The following is a 23,427-nucleotide window of genomic DNA, read 5'->3' on the forward strand; positions in this document are numbered from 1 at the left end:
ATCTGGGCTCCTGGATCAGCTCTCTCACCTGGGCTCTGCTGTCCTGTGCGCCTGGCTTCTCACCTGGTAGGCTGAAGCCTCTTGAAGCGCAGTCTAATCACAGGGGTCCCGCTGAACATGCGGCCCAGGTACAAGGACTTCACACTCTTGGCCATGCTGAAGGGGACACATGGTAAGATGTCCTGCCATGAGATATGATGGTGTTAGGGGGTGGGATGCCCTGTAGATGCCTTTCAAGTAACTTTTGAGGTCCTGGTCACATTGGGTATCTAGAAGGTCACCTCTGACCTTCTAGAATCCCAAGGCTAGCCCACTCCCAGAAATCACGGAGTCTGTATTGACCCAGCTCATGTTGGTGCCTCCAGGCAGGGTCCAGGGTCCTGAATTCTTCCTTCCATTATCACCCTTTCCCCTCATCTGTTTTTATTTGCCGCTGGAGCTAAAATTATTAAATGTGTCAAACTCAGAAGAACACAGAGAATAGTAAAAATTCATTTTTAGTATACTATTACAAAACGAACAGAACACTAAGACTTTGAAGACTACGGTTCAAGAAACTGCCTTGCTTTATGCTGCAGGCTTTCCCACTGATGAGAGAGGACGGAATTAGAGCAGGCTGAGCCTGAGGGACACGATGGTCCTGTACTGCCACACTGGCCAGCAGGGAGCTGAGGCAGGGACCAGTAAGTGCTGGTTGCCTGGCCCTTTAGCCTAGGATAGGAGGATACTATCTCATGCAAGGGCAGCTTGACAGAGAGTGCCCAATGATTTGGACTTCAGGCTCATAGTTGAAAAATGTTTCTCCAGTTTCCCAGGTCTCTCTGACTCGCAAAGTTGTCATGGTACCTGGTCACTCAGAGTCCTTGCTGCTGTCTTTCAGAAAATGCCATCAATGAACAACTGCCCTGCAGTTTACTTGATATAAAGCCCTGAATGGTGTGTGTGTGTGTGCTCTGTATATCCTGGTATGAACATATCACACCTTGGGTCTACACCATCCAGCCCTGTAGCTGAGAGTGGGGAGTTGCCATGGAGATTTCATCACCACAACAAAAAAGGTTTGGCCAGCCTTGTGGTCCTTGGAGCTAGTAGGAGTTTTCAGTCAACTAAGTCTCTAGAAAGTTTCTTCCCATGACCCATTAGTAACAAACGGTCCTATTCAGAGCACAGCACTGGGGCTCCACGAGGCCATCTAGTGGGCACTACGGTCACCTACCTCACAAGTATCCATGTCTGGGGACAGTTTTAGGCCCCCACGCCCATCACAGTGGCAAGTATAGCTGCCTGGGGAGTTGACACAGGTCTGCTCACAGCGATCCTGCTGACACTCGTCCACATCTGCCGACAAAGGGACTCACGGTAGGCACGGGAAGGCGCCAGACACTGTGTGCAACCCACTTACTCCTCCTAGAGACTCTGTGGACATCACTGTTCAGCCTGTTATCTTGGAGACCTGTCTCTTAGGTCCCTGCTTTCTAGAGAGAAATGAAGAACTGAAGATATCTGAAGACAGTGCTCAGACTGCCCAGCCCAGACATGGAGGGACCATGGGTGTCTGTGTGGATTTCGGAGAACAGTCAGAGTCAGGATCTCCTTGGGCTCTTAGCTTCATGTTCCCTTCCCTGGGGGCTCAGCCCTTCTTCGGGGCTCCCATAGGGAATCTCTTGGAGTCTCCTGCAGCTCTCAGACAGGAGTGATTGTGGAGGGAGAGTCTCTGCCCTTGGGACATGGTGAACCTCCAAAGAGAGAGGGGAACACAGGTCCCCCTCCCCATCCCTCCCCTTTCACTGCTGATGCAGCCCAAGTCTACCAAGAACTCAGGGACTTCCCTTCCTCTACTGCAGGCTAGAGAAGGATAAAGACACATGGGTGTGTGCTCATTTGAGTTCACGGGAACACACACAGGCATGAGAGCATGGTCTGTGTTTATACATGCATGAACACAATGGGGCGGGATAAGGGGATGAGACGGAGGGCTCACTCTAGGGGCCCTCTACACTGAAGCTACACAGACTCTCCCAGGAGGTTCTGACATTTTCCCAGCCCTCCTGTGTACAATGGCTTCCTGAACACCTGATGATGGTTGTCACCAAGGAAGCAATGCGGTCCTCGCTCAGGCAGTGACCAACATGTGTCCTAGGCTAAGCATCAAAGATGGAAGTAACGTGGGTGGCTGTGGCATGGGTACCTTGGCAGGTCTTCTCCTTGGAGCTGTATGTGTATCCCTTGTCGCAGAGGCAGGAGTAGGAGCCCGGCAGGTTCTTACAGCGCGCGTCCCCACAGGTGTCTGAGTCTGTACATTCGTCTATATCTGCAAGCAAAGCCAGCCAGGCCGAGGCTGTACAGGTCGGTCTTGGATAGCTGCAGCGGGCACTGGGGCTAGGGGGCAAGAACAGCCCCGAGACAGGAGGGTAGAGAACGGGAGGAAGGCACCATGCCTTCACCGTGGGTATCAAGTGATGGTGGGCCTAGGGACCACATGCTGTTTACCCCACACTGGGTAGAATGTAGACGGCATTGCTCAGGATCCAGAACACAAGGTAAGTGTCCTCAACCTGCTACTGAAGTGTGGGAGCTATGTCCCTTGGCCAAGGCCAGAGACGAGAGCCACAAAGAGAGGACCTCTGTTCCTTGAATAAGGAGGACATGGGAGAGAAGGCCTATACATCCCCAAATGCATCTCCATACACTTAGTTACGAGGACACAGTGAAAGAGTTCTACAATCATACCCTCTAAGAATAATCTTTGGGATTGTCAGAGGTAAACTCTGCAGAGGATAAAAATACTCTTTTCTTTTTCCATGCTGGGTGAGATATTTGTGTTCAAACCCTGAGTTGCTCTCACCCCCTGCATCCATCTGGACCACCCACAAAGGTTGTTGTGGCCCAGTCCTAGTGAGCCTCAGTGACTCAGATACTCTGGGTCTATCTGTGTCATTCGTCTATACCCTAAATCAACACAGGGATAAAACATGGGACATTTGAGATGACTTTCTGGGTGTCCACAGGCCCCCTGATCTGGACTGAATGGAAATGGGACCACACAATGGGGAAGACCCATCTGCTTCTGTGTTCTTGCGAGTAGGGTAGAGGGAGCTGGGAGGTATGGCAGGTACACTGGGGTACTGGGGGGCCTGTCACCCCTCGAGTTCCCTGTATTCACTCGCAGAGGTCTAGGCCTTGTGACTACACAGCTGGCTGCAGGCTCTGTGGGCTGGAAGGTCCCTCAGAAGCACTAGTGGATGGGCGTCTCCAGTTCTTGCCCTTGCTCTCAGATCTAGGGAGTCACATTCATGATGCTGGACTGGACCATCTCCAAAGGACACTCATCCCCACCACCCCTCCCCAGGATAGGAAGTCAGGTGAGGTGTAATTGCACAGCCAGGGCCTTACCTTGGCAGGTCTTGCCATCTGACGCAAGAGAGAAGCCGCTATGGCAGGCACATTGGAAGCTTCCTGGTTTGTTGTGGCAGACCTGGCTGCAGCCCCCATTCTTCTGGCCACACTCATTGACATCTGGATGTGAAGAAAGTGAGGGGCTTCTACCCGGGTACTTCCCTGCTGGCCTCATGGTAAATACGGTAGACTGTGTGAGGGCCAGAGAGACATGAACTACTGCTGATGGGGAAAGCCATACACTTGGTTCTAAGGGTCCCTGGGTGCACAAGGGGACAAAATGGTCCCATCAATCAGTGCCCAGCAGTCATGAGACCTATACACAGCCTAGTCTAGCACCGTGAACAGATCTATCCAGATGACCTGGGGACACAGCAGGGCTGCCCTGAGTGGAAAACTCAGCAGGCTCTGCTATCTTGTTCTCAACTTTACGTCACACCAGCGCCCAAGTAAATCATCAGCTGGGCGCTAAGATCCATGTGGCATTTCCTTCACTCCAATCCTGGTCCCCAAAATGCTCTCTGGACCCTGCAGCTCTGGAGGATAAACCTCAGGGCTGATGTATTCAGAAGATTTTCAGGTAGAGCACCATCCCACCCTGGACCTGCAAAGGATTCCCAAGAGGGATGCAGATACAGAGCCGACTATAGGGATGGCTAGGTGTTAGCCTTGGTCTTGTATTTTGATGCTAATCCCGCTTTCCCGGGAGGGGCTGCAGAGGAAGAGTGAATCAGTACACAGGTGACTGCTTGTGAGCCTTCTGCCCACCTTACTTTGTAAAATAAAGGCTAGAACCGGTGATTGGGCAGTAGATGGGGAGGTGGAGGGAGTTTGAGGGAGGGAGGAGAGAGGTGGACAAGGAGGAGGAGGAGGAGGAGGAAGAGGAGGAGGAGGAGGAAGAGGAGAGGCAAGATGGCTTCGGACATCACCCTCGTGTCTCTAGTTAGTCTCAGGTAGTTACTCATATCAAAAGGTCAGGTAACTGGGATAACAATTCTAATTGTGTGGGCTTCTAGTGTATTGAGTATTTGCTGATATATAAATCTATTTGGTTAATCTTTAAGCATTAAGAGTCTTATTTCTACTGGGTACTGGAATTGTTATATCTACTGCATGAGGGTGGCGGATATTCCCTGGGTTTGGGGGGCTGGAGGCAACAGCCACACCAACGTCTCGTGGGTCCCGGCCTGGCACCACTGGCCAGCTGGTGCCGCCATTAGTGCGGGAACTTAGAGTGGGAACATGGCAGCCAGGGTGGGGGCTAGCTGGACGTGCCTTTTTTCTAATACCTCCTGTAACAGCTGGGTTCCCAGTCTTGGGTAGGTGGTGAGGAGTAGGTGGGGCAGAGAGAAGGTGGGGTGTGGACTGACCTTTGTCACAGAGCCGGCCTCCCCAGCCTTCGTTGCACAGGCAGAAGAAGTTGCCCATGAGGTCTTGGCAGAGTTGAGTCCCCTTCTTATCACAAGGGTTTGGGGTGCATTGGTCAGGCAAGTCTGAGTTGGAGAATACAAAAACAAAAGCCATTCAGGATTTCTCTGAGAGCCCCATCACCTCATATAGTTGGGGGTGGTCGGAGCCCCTGGTGGGGGCCCCAGTGGAGCTCCCAGGAGTTCCAAAGCAGGCTAAGCTGTGATGGAGGGTCCAACCTTGGGACAGAAACAAATGTGAGAAACTTTTAAGGCACTGGGACCAGTTCCAGCAACACCACCCAGGTCTACTTGGGAGGGGCTGTCACCAGGCTATGCAAAGAGGGACTGCTGGCTCATGCCTCCCAGGAAACGGGTCTTCAAGATCCTCTAGAGGACTTGGACACAATAGGCCACAGGCTCTTTTTAGAGCCCAGCACTACTGCCAAACAAACATACAGGATCTCACCACTGAGGCGTCATGTCAGGTGTGCAGTGGTCAGCCAAACAAGACATGGGTGACTGAGCCACACAGCTTCAACCTTTCAGTTAAAAGATCTTTCAATGTCACTGTCCTCCGTGGAGTACCTTAGGAACACGTCTGAGACCTCCAGACACAGCCTGCACCATGCCTCACGTGGGAGCAGGAACACTCAGTGTGTGCTCCAACCCCAAGGTTGGAAGTCACAGACAGAGCCATTCTTATATCCTGTTCTCAAAGAGCCCTTTCAGAGGTTGACCAGATGTGGGCATGACCCAGAGGATAGGAACCCTGGGCCCTTCGCTCTGCACCATCCGAAGAATCTTCAGTCTGCCTGGATGGGATGGGTGGGGGTGGCTCCTGTGTACCAACAAGCTAGATCATTCTAAAGCAGTGGTTCTCAACCTTCCTAATGCTGCCACCCTCTAATACAGTTCCTCATGTTGTGGTGACCACCCAACAGTAATATTATTTCACTGCTACTTCATAACCATAATTTTGCTTCTGCTATGAATCATAAGAACTTAGGTTTTCAGATGGTCTTCGGTGACCCCTACGAGAGGGTCATTCAACCTCAGAGAGGACATAACCTACAAGTTGAGAAGTGCTGTTCTAGAGGGTCTAGGGATACATGGGGGTATCAGAGGTGCCATTTCCCAGCCCCGATCAGTGTCCAGACTGGCCCCCCACTTGGACCTTCATTCCTTCACCCAGAGGTATTATGCCACCTGTTAAACATCTTCATGTTCTCGGATTCCTTCTCCTTGATGTATGTATGCCCTATCTATTGCCTGGCCAAAGACTGGCTCTAAAGTTTCCCTACTAGAAGATATGAAATGGGGCTGACTCCAGACGGCACACGCAGAGCTCTGATTGGATGAGGGTAACTGACCCCATTTCCCTCCTGTCCTCTAGAGTGCGGTCAGCATCAGCTGGCCACCCCAGTCCCCACCAGATCTGCATCCAAGGGCAGGAGTCATATGATCCAGCGCTCCTAGAGCATAGCCATACTTGTATGTTTTGTCATCAGCCCATGCCTTGTACTGGCAGGTGATGCTACACTCTACTAGGTTCCTAACAGGAAGTTCTGGGCTGGGTGGGCCCTCTGCAGTACATGAAAAGCTGAGACCCCAGAGCTGAGGACCAGCCTGAGCTGTCCCTCTTTGAGGAAACGACTGTGAGATGCGTATTTGGTCTTCCTCTGCTTTCAGTCGGTGAACAGTCATTTTGAGAGTCAATGATAATTCACTTCTCTGACTTTGATTCTTGGTGTCAGCTCTTGGGCCATCTCTAGCCTATTTGCTGCCAATGTAGGTCTGAAGCCAGCATTTGTTCCTTCTTGAGTTACAGGGAGCCGTTTCGGGCCAAGCCAGAGGGAACTGGAAACACTGACCACTGTCTCCTGGAGGTCATCCTAGCAGGATGTCACAAGTCTTCCAGGTCACCCACACCAGTGTTTGCTCCATTCCTGGGAGTCCTCCCCACAGGTGCTCTCTTGCCTTCCACACCTAAACTCTATCAAAGAGTTGCTTCCTGGAAGGGACAGGGGGGAACACCAGGCATAAGGCAGGGGCCAGCCTCTGGATTTCCCAGATGTATGCAGAAGCTCCTCCAGGCTTTTCAGGTTAGCCTCATTCCTGGAAGCCTCCACTTGTCCAGGGCCAGCTGGGCTGGGTGCCAAACCCACGGCAAGCCTCGGAAGCAAGTTGAGGCTTCTCAGGGAAGCTCTGCGATCTGATTCCCCCCACCGCGGCCCCCACCCTGGCCCTTCCACGCTTACATCCGAAGTCTGCTGGGTTTGCACAAATTACAGCCAACAGTATGCCTGTGAGTCTTCGACTATTTTTGATTTCTTCAGAGTGGTTGTTGGCAGATCATTATAAAATATCATTTTTCCTTAAGCAAGTAAGGGCTGGGTAAAGTCAGAGTTGTCCGTGAGTGAGGGGTCAGGACTGGAGGGTCTCATTGTCCCACAGCTGCATGGACTTGTGGGAGTCCACCTGAAGCCAGGACGCGGTGCTCGGCTAACTTAAGTGTCTGCTTGGAGGCTTAAATTTATTTCTAAAGTTTACACTGGCAAATTTGGCATAAGGGACGGTTAACTTGGCCAAGAAAGCCACATCTACCCATTGCAAAATCTGTCCTTAGGCCGAGGGATGATGCAGTGCCAACTTCCAATGGAGTAATATTATTCTTAAGAGAGTCCCCCGACACAGAGCCAATACCAAAACCCTTGTCCCTCCATCCCTAGAGAAATATCACCCACCACATGTCATTTCTTTTCCTGTTGGAAATTTACCAAGTCCAATGTCTGACCCTTGGCAGGTGCCCAGAACTTCTCCACAGACACATTCCTGAAAGGTGAAAGAGTGGACACTGTTCTGCAGTCACTGAGGGGGGCTGCTTAGCTTTCCACAGGCAAGCTGCTATTCTCATGTTAACAGTTTATCCTGGGTCCTTTGTGTGGCTTCGAAGTGTGAGCTGGCTCACCAGGTGACAAGTCAGGACCTGGGTACCCAGCCTGTCCAATCCAGGCCCTTTGTTGTGGGCCCAGCAAGGAGCCCAGACCCCTGGAAAATCCTGATGACCTGATGTTGTCTGTCAAGAGGATCCCATTGGATATGGCAGGGAACCAGGCATGGCTTATGAGAAAGGAATGGAACAGAAGCCAATGCTCTTCCTGGCACCAAGCGGGCAGAGTCCATGCTTAAACTATGGCTTCTCCCTGTCACTCTAGTTGCTGTTGGCATGGTGACCAGCCCCCATGAGGTGAAGTAATGGGCTTCCAGAAGACCCGCTATGGCCAAGGTTTGCCTAGGGCTAGGTCTGAGCTCTCTAGAAATTGCCAGAATGGAGCCTGCAAAAACATTTGCTTTAATTTTTAACAACAACAACAAAAAAAAAACAACTACAACCAACCAACCAACCAAACAAACAAACAAAAAAAAAACCGGATGACCAGAGAACTCAGGCTATGACATTCTATGGACAGCAGGGTGAGGAACAGGTACAAAGGGCAGCAGCCTGCAGAGCTGGGAAGCTTAGCCTTGGCCTGATCTTCCCATGCCCCAGCAGAAGGATATGCAGGTCATCAGGCACTTTTGTATAGCCTTCAGGAGAGGCACAGCTCAGGTGGGTGCTCATGGGTCCTGTGATGATCAGAGCCAGGCAGGAGGCAGCTCTGTGTTAGCCTCATCTGGTAAGGCATCTGGCAAGGCTTCTGGCAAATGAATTTAACATATCTGGCACCAGCAGACACAGGCGGTTTTCTCCTCTAGTCAGCTCAGGGACAGGCTCTGGAAGTACAATCCCATCCTCTTCTTCCAGGCCACCTCCCGCCCCACCAGAGGATGTCATTGCAATTCAAAACATCTTAAGAGGGTCTGAAGCCACAATCCTAGCCACCAACCCAAACAATAGAGTAACCCATCAGAGCACTGGGGACAAAGGTGACTGTCTGGAGACAATAATTTCATATGTACCAACAAATTAGAAAGTATAAGGAAAGAAATGACCATCCTGGGGGGTGGGGAGGAAGGACTGTGGGAGGAGCTTACTGGGAGAAGGGCAGTGAATGGGATGTAAAGTGAATAAGTAAATAAATAAAATAATTAATTAAAACATTTGTCTTTGACCCTTTCTCAGGAGGCAGAACTGTGGACAGATGCATAGGACATCATTCTAGCTAATGATAACAGAAACAAAACCCCAAAGCCGGTCAATCAACTTGCCTCAAGGCAGCTGACATCTGATAGGACATGTGATTGTCCTCGCCTGGGAAGGGACTCCGATCAGGGGGTGGTTGAGGATGGGGTGATACAGATATGAAAAAGCCATTTCAGGTTGCAGACAGAGAGCTGAAAGGGGGTCTTGCCCATGTGATGTGTAGCAGGGAAACGCTTTCCGCTCTACAGACTATTTAACCCCCGATGACGTGTACATTTATTGTTCCTTAGAAACCAAACCAAGATGTGCTTACTTCCTTAAAAAGAAAATTAAGAGTCCAAGAAATCGACTGGGGAGGGTCGGACAGCTTTTCATTCAGCAGCCTTATCCCAACTATAACTGAGCCCCAGCTACCCAGGATGCACCTCAAGCGAGGCAGGAGGGCACACTTACTCTGAACGCATGTGGCAAAATCCGGGTTTTTTTCTTCAGGCCTGCCATATTTTCTCATGCACTCTGCAAGAAACAGACAACACAGTCACTGTTCGTCCCTGGGGTGGAGCAGCTGTCCAAGTCAGGGTCAAATGACACAGTTTCTTTTCACCCGGACAGCATGGATCTCCAGTGAGTGCAGGGTCTACCTGTCAGGGAGCCTAGCAGGTACAGCAGGAAGGTGTACCAGTGTGACAGAACACTGAGCCCAGAACCGGTGAGTGCTGGATCCTCCTATCACACAGACCAGCAAGAGCTGCAGTGCAAGTGTGACTCTGGCTGAAGCTGGACAATGATCCGGGCAGGACTAAGGATACTGTCCTTAGTCTGCAGGCAGATGCACTCTTAAGGAACCTGAAGCCTGGAGGGCACTAGATCTGACACACTCGTGTGTTTTTCAAGGGGAGCCAGAAGCATGGCATTGCAACATGTGATGGCTGTGTGCCCTGGTGCCCAGCTACTCCATCTGGTCCTTCAGTAGGCCACTGTTGATTGCCCACGTGTGGAAAGGCCACGTGTGGACCACGTAAGCAGTTAGGATGTATAGGTAGACTAACTAGCTCCCTCTGCTTTGGCAGAGAGATGACCCAAGGCCTTTGGGCTGGTGTGGGGCCTCAGAGGACACCCTGAGTGAATGTGTATTTGGATATGGGCATAGTTTGCTGAGGGTTGCAAGGCCAACTGACCTATGGGAAATTGGTAAAGCCATTACCCATATGGGCCAGGATCAGGAGGAATGACAAAGCTTCCTTGAGATTCTGGAAATGAGTGTGTACGAACGATGGATCAGTGTGTGTAAAGACTAGCAACTGTGGTTTCTTCTTCCCATGTCTATAGCTTGATATCTACAGAGACTTCCTACTGAGACTAGCTAGCCCCTCCCTTGTGTTATATCTAATAAAGACATTGAGGTTCTGGGTAGTAGTCTATGTCTTAGAGAACCCATGCATCCCAGCTTGACTCTATGTGTGTCTGTCTTTTTTTTTTTTTTCTCTAGTTTTCCCCTAGCCACGATTCTGGTACCCAAGCTTGGAGAGAGCCGTGGCAGGCTAGTCACTAGTCTCCTGTGCTGTTGCCAGATAGAGGTTATAAGCAGGTGCCTGTGGAACAGAAGGCCAGTATCTTACCCAAATGTGTGGTAATAATTCCAAAGACCAAAAATATACTCTTCTTACAAGCAATATACATTCCAAAGTATTTCAGGTGTTCACCAGACAAACAGTGCTCAGAGGAGAACTCAGGGCTTCTTAAGGAAGCAAAGTGATTGTCCTCCAGACTGGAATCATATTCTTTTGTCTCCCCTATAATAGCATATTAGAGCAGGGTAGTGGTAGTCTACCACTTTCTTTAATCCTTTCTTTAATCCCAGCACTCAGGAGGCAGAGGCAGGTGGGTTGTTGAGTTTGAGGCCAGCCTGGTCTACAGAACGAGTTCCAGGACAGACAGGGCTACACAGAGAAACCACATAGAGAAGTGAACAAACAAACAAACGATCTTATGGTCTTTTCCCTGCCACTGTGTGCCTGCTCCAGTGGCTGAGAGTATGTGTGTGCTCCTGTTCACCCAACTATGTACAAAACCTGCAAGGTTCTAAGTTTTTAACTGATAACAGAGCAAATGTCGGTAAACACACAACATACAGGCAAAACTTTTTTTTGGTGTGTGTGTGTGTGTCTGTGTCTGTATGTGTGTGTGTGTGTGTGTAGGGGAGGGTGTCCTCCATAATCTCAGAAGTGCAGAGTCCTGAGACCAGTAAATTGAGGGGCACTCAATCAACCAAAGATATCTGTAAAATAGCAGCATTAATCTGAGGCTCTGGCAACTTGGAATAAAATGATGGTATAAAAAGCACACTCATGTTTGACCAGAGTATTGTTGACAGCTCTAATCGCTAAGCTCCCTTCTCTCAGGAGTAACATGGTAGTGGGATTTCCCCAGCATGAATCAGGCACTCTGCATGTGTGTCAATGAAACTACTATAGTAAGTTTAACTTACCTTGATATCTTGGATAGAAATAGTCCTGTGGGGAGAGAAGAAAGGCAACAGTTAACCAGCACAGCAGGAGGCCTCTTGAAAAGGGCTATCACCGGTTAATCAAGCCTGGAGACAGGCACGGAAGCAAGAATCTTGTGCTGTGGCTCCCCCAAAGGTAGGACTTAGAAGCCACTGTTCAGACAGGATGTCAAGGAGAGAAGTCCAGGAACCAGAGGCCTCTGCTGACTCAGCCTCTGCAGGATGACTGCAGAGCATGACTGTAGTCACCTTCAGGAAGAGGCAAATCCGTGTCACCTGTACCTACTTAGAGGTTTTCTGAGAGATGATGGAGGAGTGAACAGTCTGGGTAGGAGCCCAGTTCCAGTCCAAGGAGAGAGAGTTCTTGTCTCAGTTAGGGTTTCCATTGCTGTGATAGAACACCATGACCAAAAGCAAGTTGGAGAGGAAAGGGATTTTTTGACTTACACGTCTGTATAACTGTTCACCATGGAAGGAAGCTGAGACAGGAAGTCAGGACAGGAACCTGGAGGCAGGAGCTGATGCAAAGGCTATGGTGGGGTGTTTGCTGATTTGTTCCTTCTGGCTTGCTCAACCTACGTTCTTATAGTACCCAGAACCACCATCCTAGGAATGGCGCCGCCCACAGTGGGCTGGGCCTCCCACCACGGATCACTAATTAAGAAAATGCACTAAAGGTTTGCCTACAGCCCTGTCTTATAGAGGCATTTTCATAATTGAGGGTCTCTGCTCTCAGATGACTTTAGCTTGTGTCAAGTTGACATAAAACTACCCAGCACAAGTGACCCTTTGTCAAACTGACACACAGATGCGTCACATTAAGTCTTAACTTTTTTCTCATTCATTCCCGAGATCTCACATTAAAAACATAGTAACTTTTAAAAAGTCCCACAGTATTTACAAATTCAGATATTACAAGTTCAGTCCCTTTAAAATACCCAGACTCTTAAAAAAAAACCAAAAACGTTTGAAATTTCTAACTATGGGCTCCTCCAAGGGGCTTAGATCACTTCTCGGGCTCCGCCCTTTCTGGCTCCGCCCTTTGCAGCACACACAGACCCTCCAGGCTCCAGCTGGCTGCACGCCACCATTACAGTTGTTCTTGATGGTCATCCCATGGTAGTGGAATCTCCCAAATGCTGAGTCTTCCTCTGCAACAGGGCTGCATTATCTCCAATAGCCTCTCCTGTGCTCTCTTCAGAAACACCAACTGCACCACACAGTGTCAAGCCTCAGCTGCTCAGATCTCCATGACCCCTTCACACCTTCAAACCCAGCACCACTTCTTGTCTCTTACGCTACCAAGGCCTGCTGCCAGCACAAGGCACACACTTGGCCACATCTGGAGCAAGCTTCTGTGTGTGGACTCTCAGGAAACGCTTTCCAGAAGATCTCACCTCAGTGATGCTGATCTCTGTTCCATTACCGTGAATTTCTCAGCGCCGGCTAACCGGCCTCAAGAGAGTATCCCAGCAAAGCAAAGGCTTCACATCAGGAGTTCTTCAGCCCCAGCTAACCAGGACCACAGAATCTATTTCAAAATAACAAGTGGCCCCAGTGGAGTCTTTAAACTTCCCCTTGACACATCACAAGCCAGGTCTCTGTTGTCTGCACTGCTCTCAACAATCTCATCCTCCAAGCTCCCACAGAACAGTCCCACTGAACCTCAACACTCAATGGCTTTTCTACCCAAAGTTCCAAAGTCCTTCCACACTCCTCCCCAAAACACATGGTCAGGTCTGCCATTGCAATACACCTCTATTCTGGTACCAATTTCTGTTTTAGTCAGGGTTTCTATTGCTGTGATGAAACACCATGACCAAAAGCAAGTTGTGGAGGAAAAGGGTTTATCTGGCTTATACTTCCACATCATAGTCTACCACTGAAGGAAGTCAGGACAGGAACTCAAACAGAGCAGGAACCTGGGGGGCAAGAGCTAAACATAGAGGCTATGGAGGGGTGCTGCTTACTGGCTTGCTCCTTGTGTCTTACTACTCAGCCTGCTTTCTATAGACCCCAGGATGACCAGCCCTGTGATGATGGCACCACATACAGTAGGCTGGGCCCTCCCATATCAATCACTAATTAAGAAAATGCCCCCTACAGGCTTGCCAGATCTTATGGAGGCATTTCCTTAATTGAGCACCCCTTCTCTCAGATGACTCTAGCTTGAGTCAAGTTGACATAGTACCACCCAGCACAGCTCTCTGCATCCTCAGATGTCCCCTGTCATTGGTTTTCACACAGTATCTTGGTAAAACAAATTTTCTGGTTGAGGCGTGAAGCTGTTCACAAGAGCTCTTTTCTGTCTCTGTATCCCCACAGTGTTCCGTGTGTAATAGCTAAGTTCCGTGGCTATTCCGGGCCAGTGACCAGACGACTAGAAGCCTGTTCAGGAATGTTGTAAGCAACGGGCAGCCAGGTAGGTAGCCATGGACTCACAGCAGAGCGTCTTCCTCACTTGCAATGTGACAGACATCCCTGTTTGTCTTCTCTCCCCTTTCTCTCACTGATTCGGGGCTATGTGGATGAGAACAGAGGTAACAGGGATGGAGCATGTGGGAGGAAGGTCCCCATGACTAGGGGGTGACAGGGTGCTTTTCTACAGAAGGTAACCAGTAGTACTGCTGTAGATCTGTCTCGAGACCAACACAAGGCAACTTGTCTCCTGGAAGGGTACAGCAATTCTAACACCCAGCTCAGAAGGACCCAGTGGCCTTTGCAGCTTCCCAAGAGTGACATAGCTCAGAACTGATCTCCTTGTCCCCCTGCACAGGATCAGGCAGGATCCTGCTCCTGGTTTCCAGCTCTCAATCCTTCCTGGCCTCCTTGGAGGACCTCACCAGCCAGGCTGCAGCTGGATAGCTTCTGTGGCTGCCTGATCAGACTACGCCTGAAGGCAGTGCATGCTCCAAAGACAAACAAAACCCATACAAGAGGACAATGTTGGACGCATGCATTATCAAGATGGAGAAACATCTGAGCCCAAAGCAGGATGTGGGTGAACTGACATCACTTTCTGTCACTGCAAAAGGGACAGCCCAACTGACAGCCCATGCCACACCACCAGGAAGGTTCTAGATTACTCTGAACAGCAGCAGCTACCTGCAGAACACCATTCTCACCTGTATGTAAGTCCTCTCAGACTCTCAAAGGCCAAGACATCTCTGCCTAGCAGAAATGAGGCAGTGGACTGACTGGCTTTTTTGTAGAGTTGGGGAGGGGGAGCGTGTTACACAGCATCCTTGTGTGTGTGGGGGGGGAAGCGTGTTACAAGTGTCCACAATTTTGACTTCTCATCATACATGGGCCTCACAGACACAGACAAGCCCATCACAAAACTCACTTCCCCAGGCAGCATCAGACCTTACAGAGCGCTCACACCCATACCCTGGCCCGATGGATGTGGACTCCCAGAGACCATGAGTATACATCTGGGATGCTGCTTTCATAGACAGGAGTGAGCACTCCCAGTGAATTCTGAGCATCGGATGCTCAGTGTGGAGTGAGCACGTGTTCTACCCCACCAGCTCTGCACACAGTATTGTTTCCCAGAGTTTGGGGAACATTCTAAGCACGGGCAGGAAGGCATAGTTGCAGGGGAGAGCTTTCAAATTCTGGGGGGGGAGGGCACCTAGGCCGAGTATTTCACGTAGATGTCTCTTCTCTGCCAAGAGTCCAAATTCCAAGTCTCGGGTCTCTTTCCTGCTAAGACACCCCTTCCTTCACTTTCCCCTCCCCACACTGTGCCTGTGTCCCTTCTGTCTAGTATTCTAAGAGGAAACAGGGTGGGAGGCGTTCCACCTGCCTTGGAACTGGCCTTCCTCAAGCTGTCCTTAGAAAGCCCACCATCTCAGGAAAAATGTCCTTAGTGGGTAGACATGGTTCAAAAATGTCCCCGACCTAGGTCCCAGACCCTCAGAACTAACAATGCCCCCAGAGTTCCATGAGAGTGCAGCAGCAACAGATGCAGGTCTGGGGGCAGGCAGGGAGAATGAATTAGAGCTAACAAGAGATGAGAGACAGGGAGGGAGGGGTTCTCATTCAGCTCCTGGGAGTATTAATCCTCGAAGCCAACCCACTATGAATCTTGCAATACTGCACTTTGCATCTTAAATTTTAAAAAGAAGGTGCCAATCAGCAACCAGGCCTGAGGTTTCCCTCATAGGTTTAAAGTGTGGGGCAGAGGCTTCAGCAGGGATTAACTTCTTGATTAGGAACCTCTAGAGGCAAGCATCTACTGGGGGGAGCAGCCTTAAAGGATTAGGTACCTTACCGAAGTGATTCTGCAGAAGGGCCTCACCTGGGGCAGAGCTACAAATTCAGGGCCTCTTGGAAATTAGCAACTGGGACAGGGAACCCAGCCAGTAGGAAGGAAGTGCCCGGAAGGGACAGTAACAATAAAAAGGGAAACCAGATAACTGGAGAGGCTGTGGGGGAGAGAAGGGACAGAGAGATTAGAAGTGGCCAGGGCTGCCACCACCGCCTCTGAGGAATGTGGGTGGAGTGGCACAGCAACTGTGTGGAGGGATCCTGCACTTCCTCTCCAGAGAAAGTCAGTGAGAAGCTACCTCGGCTTGCTGGAGGGCCCAGGCCTGGCCCTTTTCTTCCCAATGTCAGAAGAAACGCTAACTGAACAGAGCCAGACTCTTCCCAGACACAGTGAGAAAACAAAACAAAACAACCTCGTGGTTCACCACGTGGGAGACAGCCTGTTTCCAGCTGTGGAGGCCCACCCAGTAGGGAGGGCGGGACCAAACTCTCATGCCCTCCCTGGGGGCCCTGGAAATGAATAGCAGAGATAAGGAGCCCCAGGTGTGCAGGTGAGAGTCAGCTACAGTTGGCCAGGACACCACTCGGAGCCACAGGAGGTTGGCTGGTCTATTCCAGCACCCTAAGTCCACAACAGCAGGGAACACACAATGGGATTTTAACAAGTACTGACAGCTTTCCCTAAAAACCACACTGACTCCTCATTCAGGCCCACAAGAGGCCTTGGATGAAGGCCCAGCACCTCTACTTTCATTTTGAGTCTGTGTGCTTTCCTTCAGGTCACCTGCTTTTTTTTTTTTTTTTTTAATGGAGGCATGCTAATCCCTCAGGCACTGTCTACAAAAAACTGGAGATACACACCCATCTCATCCCCTGCCAGGTTGATCACACAAAGATAAGCGGATATGAAGGATCTGTTAACATTTTGTGTTGTCCCAGATCCCCGAGGGAAGTTAACCGTCTCAAGGGACAACAGTCTTAGAGATTGCTGAGAACAGTTATTATAAAGGAATCCACACTCCCAAGGACCCCCTTGTCCCTTCAAAGAATAAGGACCCCCTTCTAACCACTTTGCAGAACCAGATCTGAGACAGCAACATCCAGACCACACTTGATGAGTCTTGCTTAACTCTGCGTATCTCATACCCCTGTCCCCAATCCTTCTATTGAGACTTAAAGCTCACATCAACATCCCTAAGACAACCCTGAGGCCCCTGGATCTCTTGTTCCTTTTCTCTGTGTGCACTGACTAGACCTCTGCCCCCTGCTTCTCACTATTTCTAGTCTCTATGGATAGAGTTGCCTGGGTAGCCAAGCCTAGATCTTTGAGATTCCCAGACCTGGCTTTTTACCCTAAAATTGCATTCACAAGATCAGCCCCTATGTGCAGATGCTAACTGACCTAGTAAGGATTCCCTAGGACCACGGTGAGAATCTGGTCTGGTAGGTGATCTGCAGACCACAGCTTCTTGTTGTTACAGGGCAGGTAAGCCAAAGCCATGCCCCCTTGTCCAGACTGTCTCATAGGCCTCCTCCTACACAAGAAACGAGCTACATTTCAAGGGCAGGAAAACTGAACTAGCATTTTCATAGGAAGGTAAGTCTCTTCTCACGCTTCCTTCTGAGGCTATGATGGTGACTGGCACTTGCATGTCCACTGGGGTCTTAGGTCTCGCCAGGGAGACCTAAACAAGGTATGGAGTAGGGGAGGCTCCAGGCATAGGTCCCTGCAGAGGAACACCAGGACTCCAGAGCACATAGCCTGGCGCTACCCCTTCCTGAGGCTTCCCCAGTATCCCACAAGGGTGTGGCAACAGGAGAGAAGCAACCAGCAGCCAGATCAAGGTGGTAGAAGCCAGGAAAGAGCTTTGATTTGGAACTCTGCGAGGAGGTGAGGTCCAGGCTGGACGCCAGGGTTAACAGTTTCCATACTGCAGGCAAGAGGCACAGGTCAGGCATTCAAGCTGACTCATGAGAGAAAAATCTGTGTTGGGCTGTAGGGGTTGCAGAGGGGACAGGTCTAGATAGCTCTGATGGGAAGGGGTGTCTGCCAAGTCCTGAAGGAGATAGGCTTCGACAGGACCAGAAGAGATTGCCCTTTCGAGCATTATAGCCTGGAGTTTCACCCAAAAGGTGACAGAAAAGGGAAACCCTCCCATGGTCCGAAGGAAGTGGGGGTCCCGAGGACATCACTCTTTTTCATGTCTTCATTTCACACCTTTGCAAATAAAATTATAATTAAAACGTACAAGCAATTAAAACCAGAGGGACTTGACTCTAAGAAGAGCAGCTCCATGTCCAGGCAGCCAGGAGGGGCCAGCTTGGGCCTGTCTGCCCTGGCAGGCAGGCTGCAGAGGGGCGGGACTCCACGGCTGGGTGGTGGCCTTGTAGCTCTCAACTCTTGTCACCACAAGCCCTGTCCACACTGAATGGCAGAATGCTTCATGGGAGGCTGGAGTTGTAACACACAGAACCAGTCCCCTAAGCCCAGGTGACCAAGGACTAGGACTTGCCCTACAATGTCAATTTAAGGCTGAACTCATTCGGTCGAGAGGAATCATCAACAAAGCAGCAGCAGCAAGGGTATAAAAAGATCAGCCATCTGCCCCTATACTGCTGTTGAAGCCTAGGGTGGGGGGGGGGCGGATAAGGGTGGGGCACAGCGTGTCACCTGATCTCGGCTTCCACACTGGGTAACAGTGCCAAAGCAGCTACGGTGACACTCAACAGCTGTAACACCGGTATCAGAAAAGCAGCTTTGACAGGGATTGTCCAGTCAGCCGATTAGACGCAAGTCAAAGCAAAGGCCCGAATGGCTCACAGAGAGCCATCCTCAGATCACGTGATCCTTACTTCACCCCAGAAGAATTCTTTGAAAGGAAAATGCCAGCGGAACCCAAAATTGTGAAACCATACCGATTTGGCAGGTGAGAGGGGGCCCTCTGCATCACTATGGAGGTCTGTGTGCCAGTCCAGATCTTAACCTCAGGCATGCCCTAAACTGGGGTGTGTTCCCCCATGAGTCCACTCAGCCCTCACACGCACCTTCTGTGGAGAGTCCTGTGCATACATAGGCTGCTGGCTGCAGTTGGCTGTATGCCTGCTCCATTCCCCAAGGACATTATTAATAGAAGTTTGTCCTGGGCCAGCACAGCCCTTGCAGAGGCAGGTGCCGGGCCCTTCCTCACGTTGCTCCCCACCCGCCCGTATGCGAGTTCTTTGCACACTTCCAGGCATCGTATTTTTGGACCTGCTGCTGCAAGCAATTCCAGCCTTGAGATCTTTCAATTCCTCTTTCAGGAAAACTCTGGGTCCCTCCGGAGGAAGACCAAAGAGGAGCCCCACCCCTCACCTCCAATCCAATCTAGGGACAGGCAATCTTAGGAAGCCTTTGAGTTTCAAATCACTGCGGATTTTTTTCCCACGGGTGCTTTCTTTTCGAGGGGGTAGGGGAAGGTTTAGTTTGAACATACGCTCGGAAGGGCTTCCTTCAGAGTCTACTGAAGGGATTTCAGTGGAGCCCTCTCAAGGGCACGCCTTCTGCTCCCAAAAAGGAGAGGACCTGGGCGGGGGGGGGGGTCATCTGAGGAACTGTGGCTCAAGAATGGAAAAGTGCAAGTGGGGTGGGAATAAGGCTCGCTGTCTAAGAGTTCTGGGGTGCACGTGGTGGTGCAGTCCACACAAGGATCCTTAAATCTCCAGAAAGGATGTCTGAGATTCCACAGTCCCCGGGTCTCCTGGACCTGCACAAGGTGGGAGTCGGAACTTGTGGCACCTAAAAGTATGGGTTCTGGGACGCACATGCCCCCCACCCCCACCCCGAGACCTTGGCGCCCGCTCACCGTCTCGGGGTCGTTCTCGAACACCTCTCTGGCCTCCTCCTTGCTGCACACCTCCTCCACGCACTCCCGTTCCAGGTGGCCCTGCTTGGCCTCCTCGAAGACTTGGTAGGCGCGGCGCTGCCTGGGCCGCAGGAACTGCGCCGCCTCACGCGCCCGCAACAGCACAGCTGCAGAAAGAAGGGTGCGCGGTCAACCTGCACCCATTCGGGGCTGGAATGTCGGGGATTCCGGAGGACCATGATGCCTGCGTGTGTGTGGGATGCTCCGGATCCATGATGCCTAGAGTCCAGAGGTCCGGGGCCAGGATGCCAGGGTGGCTGGGGTACCCTGCACCAGGATGCTGCGCCAGGGTACAGGCCTGGAGCCCCACACCAGGGGGTGGTGGGTTTGGGGGCTCCCCACGGTACTCACTGTGCGAAGACTCGGAGGCCAGCAGGAGCAGCAGGAGCGCAGTGCCCAGGGTGGCGGCGGGCCCGGGCGGCGGCGGCATGGCGAGGCCCGGGCCGGGCAGCCGGGAGCATGCGGTCAGAGCACCCGGGAGGCTGAAGCGAGCCGCGGACGCCGCGGGACACGGGCACCGGTCATCCTGGCCAAGCGGCGGTGAAGGTCACATCCCTGCGGCGGCAGCGCCGCACCCGGCGCTCGCTGCGGTTCTGGGCCGTGAAGGAGGCAGCGGGTGAGGGCGGGGTTTGGGGCGGGTGGGGTGGGGCCTAGGCGGAGTGGGCGGGACCTTTGGGGCGGGGCCGAGCTGGTTGGGGCAAGGCGGGCTGACTGGTTCGACTCCAGCGTCTTCAAAATTTCACTGCCATTATAACCTATAATGCGGTAAAATGAAAGGAGAATTGTAGCTGGGCGTCCTGCCCAGATACAATTTGACTGTTTTCTACCCTCCTCTGCAGACATCGTTTTTGGAATCTTCATTCTTGGGCACATTTTTTTAAAGAGATGTAACGTCCACTAAGGAAACAATAACTGAGGCCACACCCAGTGGCGTGGAGGTCCACAGTGCAAGATGTTATTCCCTCTGTAATCTGATTTCCACACCACAGGCTAAAAGCAGCATTGTGTATTTTCCAGTACCAAAGGTTCCTGGCTCTTGTCTCAGAACACTTTGCAAGGTCATAGGCACACACACACACACACACACACACACACACACCTTGCAGACCAATCACAGGATGCAGATATGCAGCAGTCAGTCAAACTCCAATAGGGGAGCTGCTCCTGAGACATCCTTACCTCAGCATGTTGATAGAGAAGGATAGGGAGTCACCCCCTTTTTGGGGTAAATGCAACTCAGATTCTTGGGAGCACACAGGGTCATTACTAGTGGAATTCTTCTTTAAGGTCATTTGTTTGAAGGTGGAGCTAACCGATATGTTAATTTCAGAGAAATGAATGTCATGGGAATAGTCTTGAAAGGGAATTGAAAACTGGATAAGCCATCTGTGCCTGTGTCCAAACCAGAATCATGGCACTCCCAGGAAACCAAGCCAAAGGCTTCAGAAGCCAGAGGGCACCCCAAATTTCCTAAGGCTACCCCCAGGCCTACCTATAAACACTATGCACTTGGGAAGAATATTTGCTGTATTAATTTTCTGCTCTTTCTTAAGAAGAAACAGTGGTTTCAAAAGTGTCAATTATTCATAAACACTCACTGCAAGCCAAGTAGTGGTCCACCATCTCCTAGGGGTCTAAGGAATGGCATGGATGGATGGAGCTCAAGTGGTTTGCATGTCTGCAGCTGCTGCCTATGCACCTGTGGAAGTCTGGAGCAGAGATGCGTTTTCCAGTTACTTGAATCCCCCCCTCCCCACCCCTTGAGAGACAGCTTCTCTGGCTTCTATGGTGTGGTCATGGCTCAGATGACCAGGAGCCAGCACCACCTCAACTAGATGAAGTCATCCAGGTCCTTTGGCTCCTTTTAGCCTAGACCTCAGTCTCTCCCACATTCCCAACGCATTCTTTCTGCTGAGTAGCCCAGTAAAGATGCCTCACATTATATAGACCTTCGGTTTAATAAAGTGCATCCTCCTGGTTTTGATTTAGAAAATGGAACAAGGAGGAAGCAAGTGTGGGGGAAAGTGGAAGACGGGATGAGGGTCACTGTAACTGAGTCATCGGCACAAACAAACAACAAGCAAAATAAACAAACAATCCCTTTCTAAGGCAGACGTAGGAAACTGGTAAGAACCAACCAGGTAAATATTTCACATTTGATGTGCTCTGGGATGGGAATGGTGAGTCTCAGCACCACAGGGCAGGAGGTTGGAGCTGTCTGGAGGGTGCTGCGAACAATCTGGCTATGGAAAGGAAAGCTGGTTGCATCTCTTGTCAGGAATAAGCTAGGGTGATTGTGGAGGTTGGGTGGACGAGCGTGTCTGGACAGAACCAGTTCTGCATGGTCCCCAAAACCACTTTTCTGTTCAACACACTTGAGCAGAGAAGCTCTTGTTCTTTTTAAAAGGAGTCGTCCTGGGAGCAAACCAACACTCAGTTTGGTTTCTGTTTGGGGTTTGATATCCTTATCAATAGAAGGAAATGCCTGTAAGTTGTGCCTATAAGATAGTGTTTGACATACCTGAGGTCTAGGTGTTTACTTGTGTAATTGGATGACACAGCATGATCTAAAGAGTGCCTGTCCCCTTTGCTAATTCTTCCTTCCTTCCCAATATCCCTCCCATCCCATGAGTTCCCATACTCTAGAAAACTTCTGATACTGCAGATGAACTAGCAGTTTCTAGCATTACATATGAAAGAAATCTATATTAACTACATTTTTTTGCTTGGCCTTTTCGACCAGCATGTTTTCATGGTAGCTCACTATATTCCGTTGTATGGATATGCTACCTATTGATGGACATTAGAGGGTTTTTTAAAAAAAAAAGATTTATTTATTTATTTATTTATTTATTTATTTATTTATTTATTTTATGTGAGTACACTGTCGCTGTCTTCAGACACACCAGAAGAGGGCATCGGATCCCATTACACATGATTGTGACCACCATGTGGTTGCTGGGATTTGAACTCAGAACCTCTGGAAGAGCAGTCAGTGCTCTTAACCACTGAACCATCTCTCCAGCTCAAGTTGCTTTATCTTTTTAAATCAGACAATAGGTTGTTTACACTTATGGACCACTTATGTGCAAATTATCACACTCTGTCCTGCTTTCATTTCTCTTGAACTTTCTTTTTATTTTAATACGACGTTTATTGAAACAAGAGGCTTGACTTGAAGGGAAATTTATCTAGGATCATCTTGTCCAAGAGCAGTTTCCCCCTACTTAAAGACAGACTGCCCTGCATGTAACAACTGTGTACAAAAAAAGTTATAAAATTGTCCTTGGTTTTACAATGATAGATGAAAAACATTAAAATTCTACCATTAAACGAGGTACGCAAGAATTTTATGTTGTTGGGTTCTTTTGTTAAAACGATGAGAAGAGAATAACTTACTGGAATATAAGGAGAGGAATGAGCGTGCCACTGATGGAGAAACGGGGATGTTTTCACAGACCCAGTACTTTCCCCCAGACCAGCCCTATCTGATGCCAACCATAACAACACTGGCCATTTAGTTTAAAAAAGAAGAAAAAAAAGAGCAATGTTCTTGTGCACACACACACCAGGCACTTTGTATGCAATAAAGAAATGGGGACAGGGAAATAAAGGAATAGAGAAAACTGTACTGCAGTAGCCGGGGTGTGGCGGAACCAAACCTTGGTTTTCTAGTTGAGAGTGAGAGCTCACATGGCCTTCGTGGCTCCCGTGGCTCCCGTGGCTCCCGTGGCTCCTGTGGCTAACATGGCATATGGTCTATAACAAAATTCTGGAGGAAAGCAGCAGGTTCCCTTT

At 50.2% G+C, this 23,427-nt stretch overlaps 1 protein-coding gene across 1 annotated transcript in view; it reads right to left on the reverse strand.

The window, feature by feature from the left end:
• The window catches only part of Gas6 (growth arrest specific 6), a 29,733-nt gene extending 9,486 nt beyond the window's left edge, over positions 1 to 20,247 (reverse strand). Inside the window, exons 1-9 of the mRNA XM_028766381.1 lie at positions 19,981 to 20,247; positions 19,570 to 19,736; positions 11,438 to 11,462; positions 9,403 to 9,465; positions 4,767 to 4,889; positions 3,394 to 3,516; positions 2,189 to 2,311; positions 1,217 to 1,338; positions 64 to 182 (exon numbers count right to left, since the gene is read on the reverse strand). Coding sequence (XP_028622214.1) covers positions 64 to 182; positions 1,217 to 1,338; positions 2,189 to 2,311; positions 3,394 to 3,516; positions 4,767 to 4,889; positions 9,403 to 9,465; positions 11,438 to 11,462; positions 19,570 to 19,736; positions 19,981 to 20,059 — 944 coding nt within the window. The 5' untranslated portion in view covers positions 20,060 to 20,247. The remainder of the gene's footprint in view (positions 1 to 63; positions 183 to 1,216; positions 1,339 to 2,188; positions 2,312 to 3,393; positions 3,517 to 4,766; positions 4,890 to 9,402; positions 9,466 to 11,437; positions 11,463 to 19,569; positions 19,737 to 19,980) is intronic.
• Between the last annotated feature and the right edge of the window lie 3,180 nt (positions 20,248 to 23,427).

Source organism: Grammomys surdaster, unplaced genomic scaffold (genome assembly GCF_004785775.1).
Source record: "Grammomys surdaster isolate TR1022 unplaced genomic scaffold, NIH_TR_1.0 167, whole genome shotgun sequence".
NCBI classification, from domain to species: Eukaryota; Metazoa; Chordata; class Mammalia; order Rodentia; family Muridae; genus Grammomys; species Grammomys surdaster.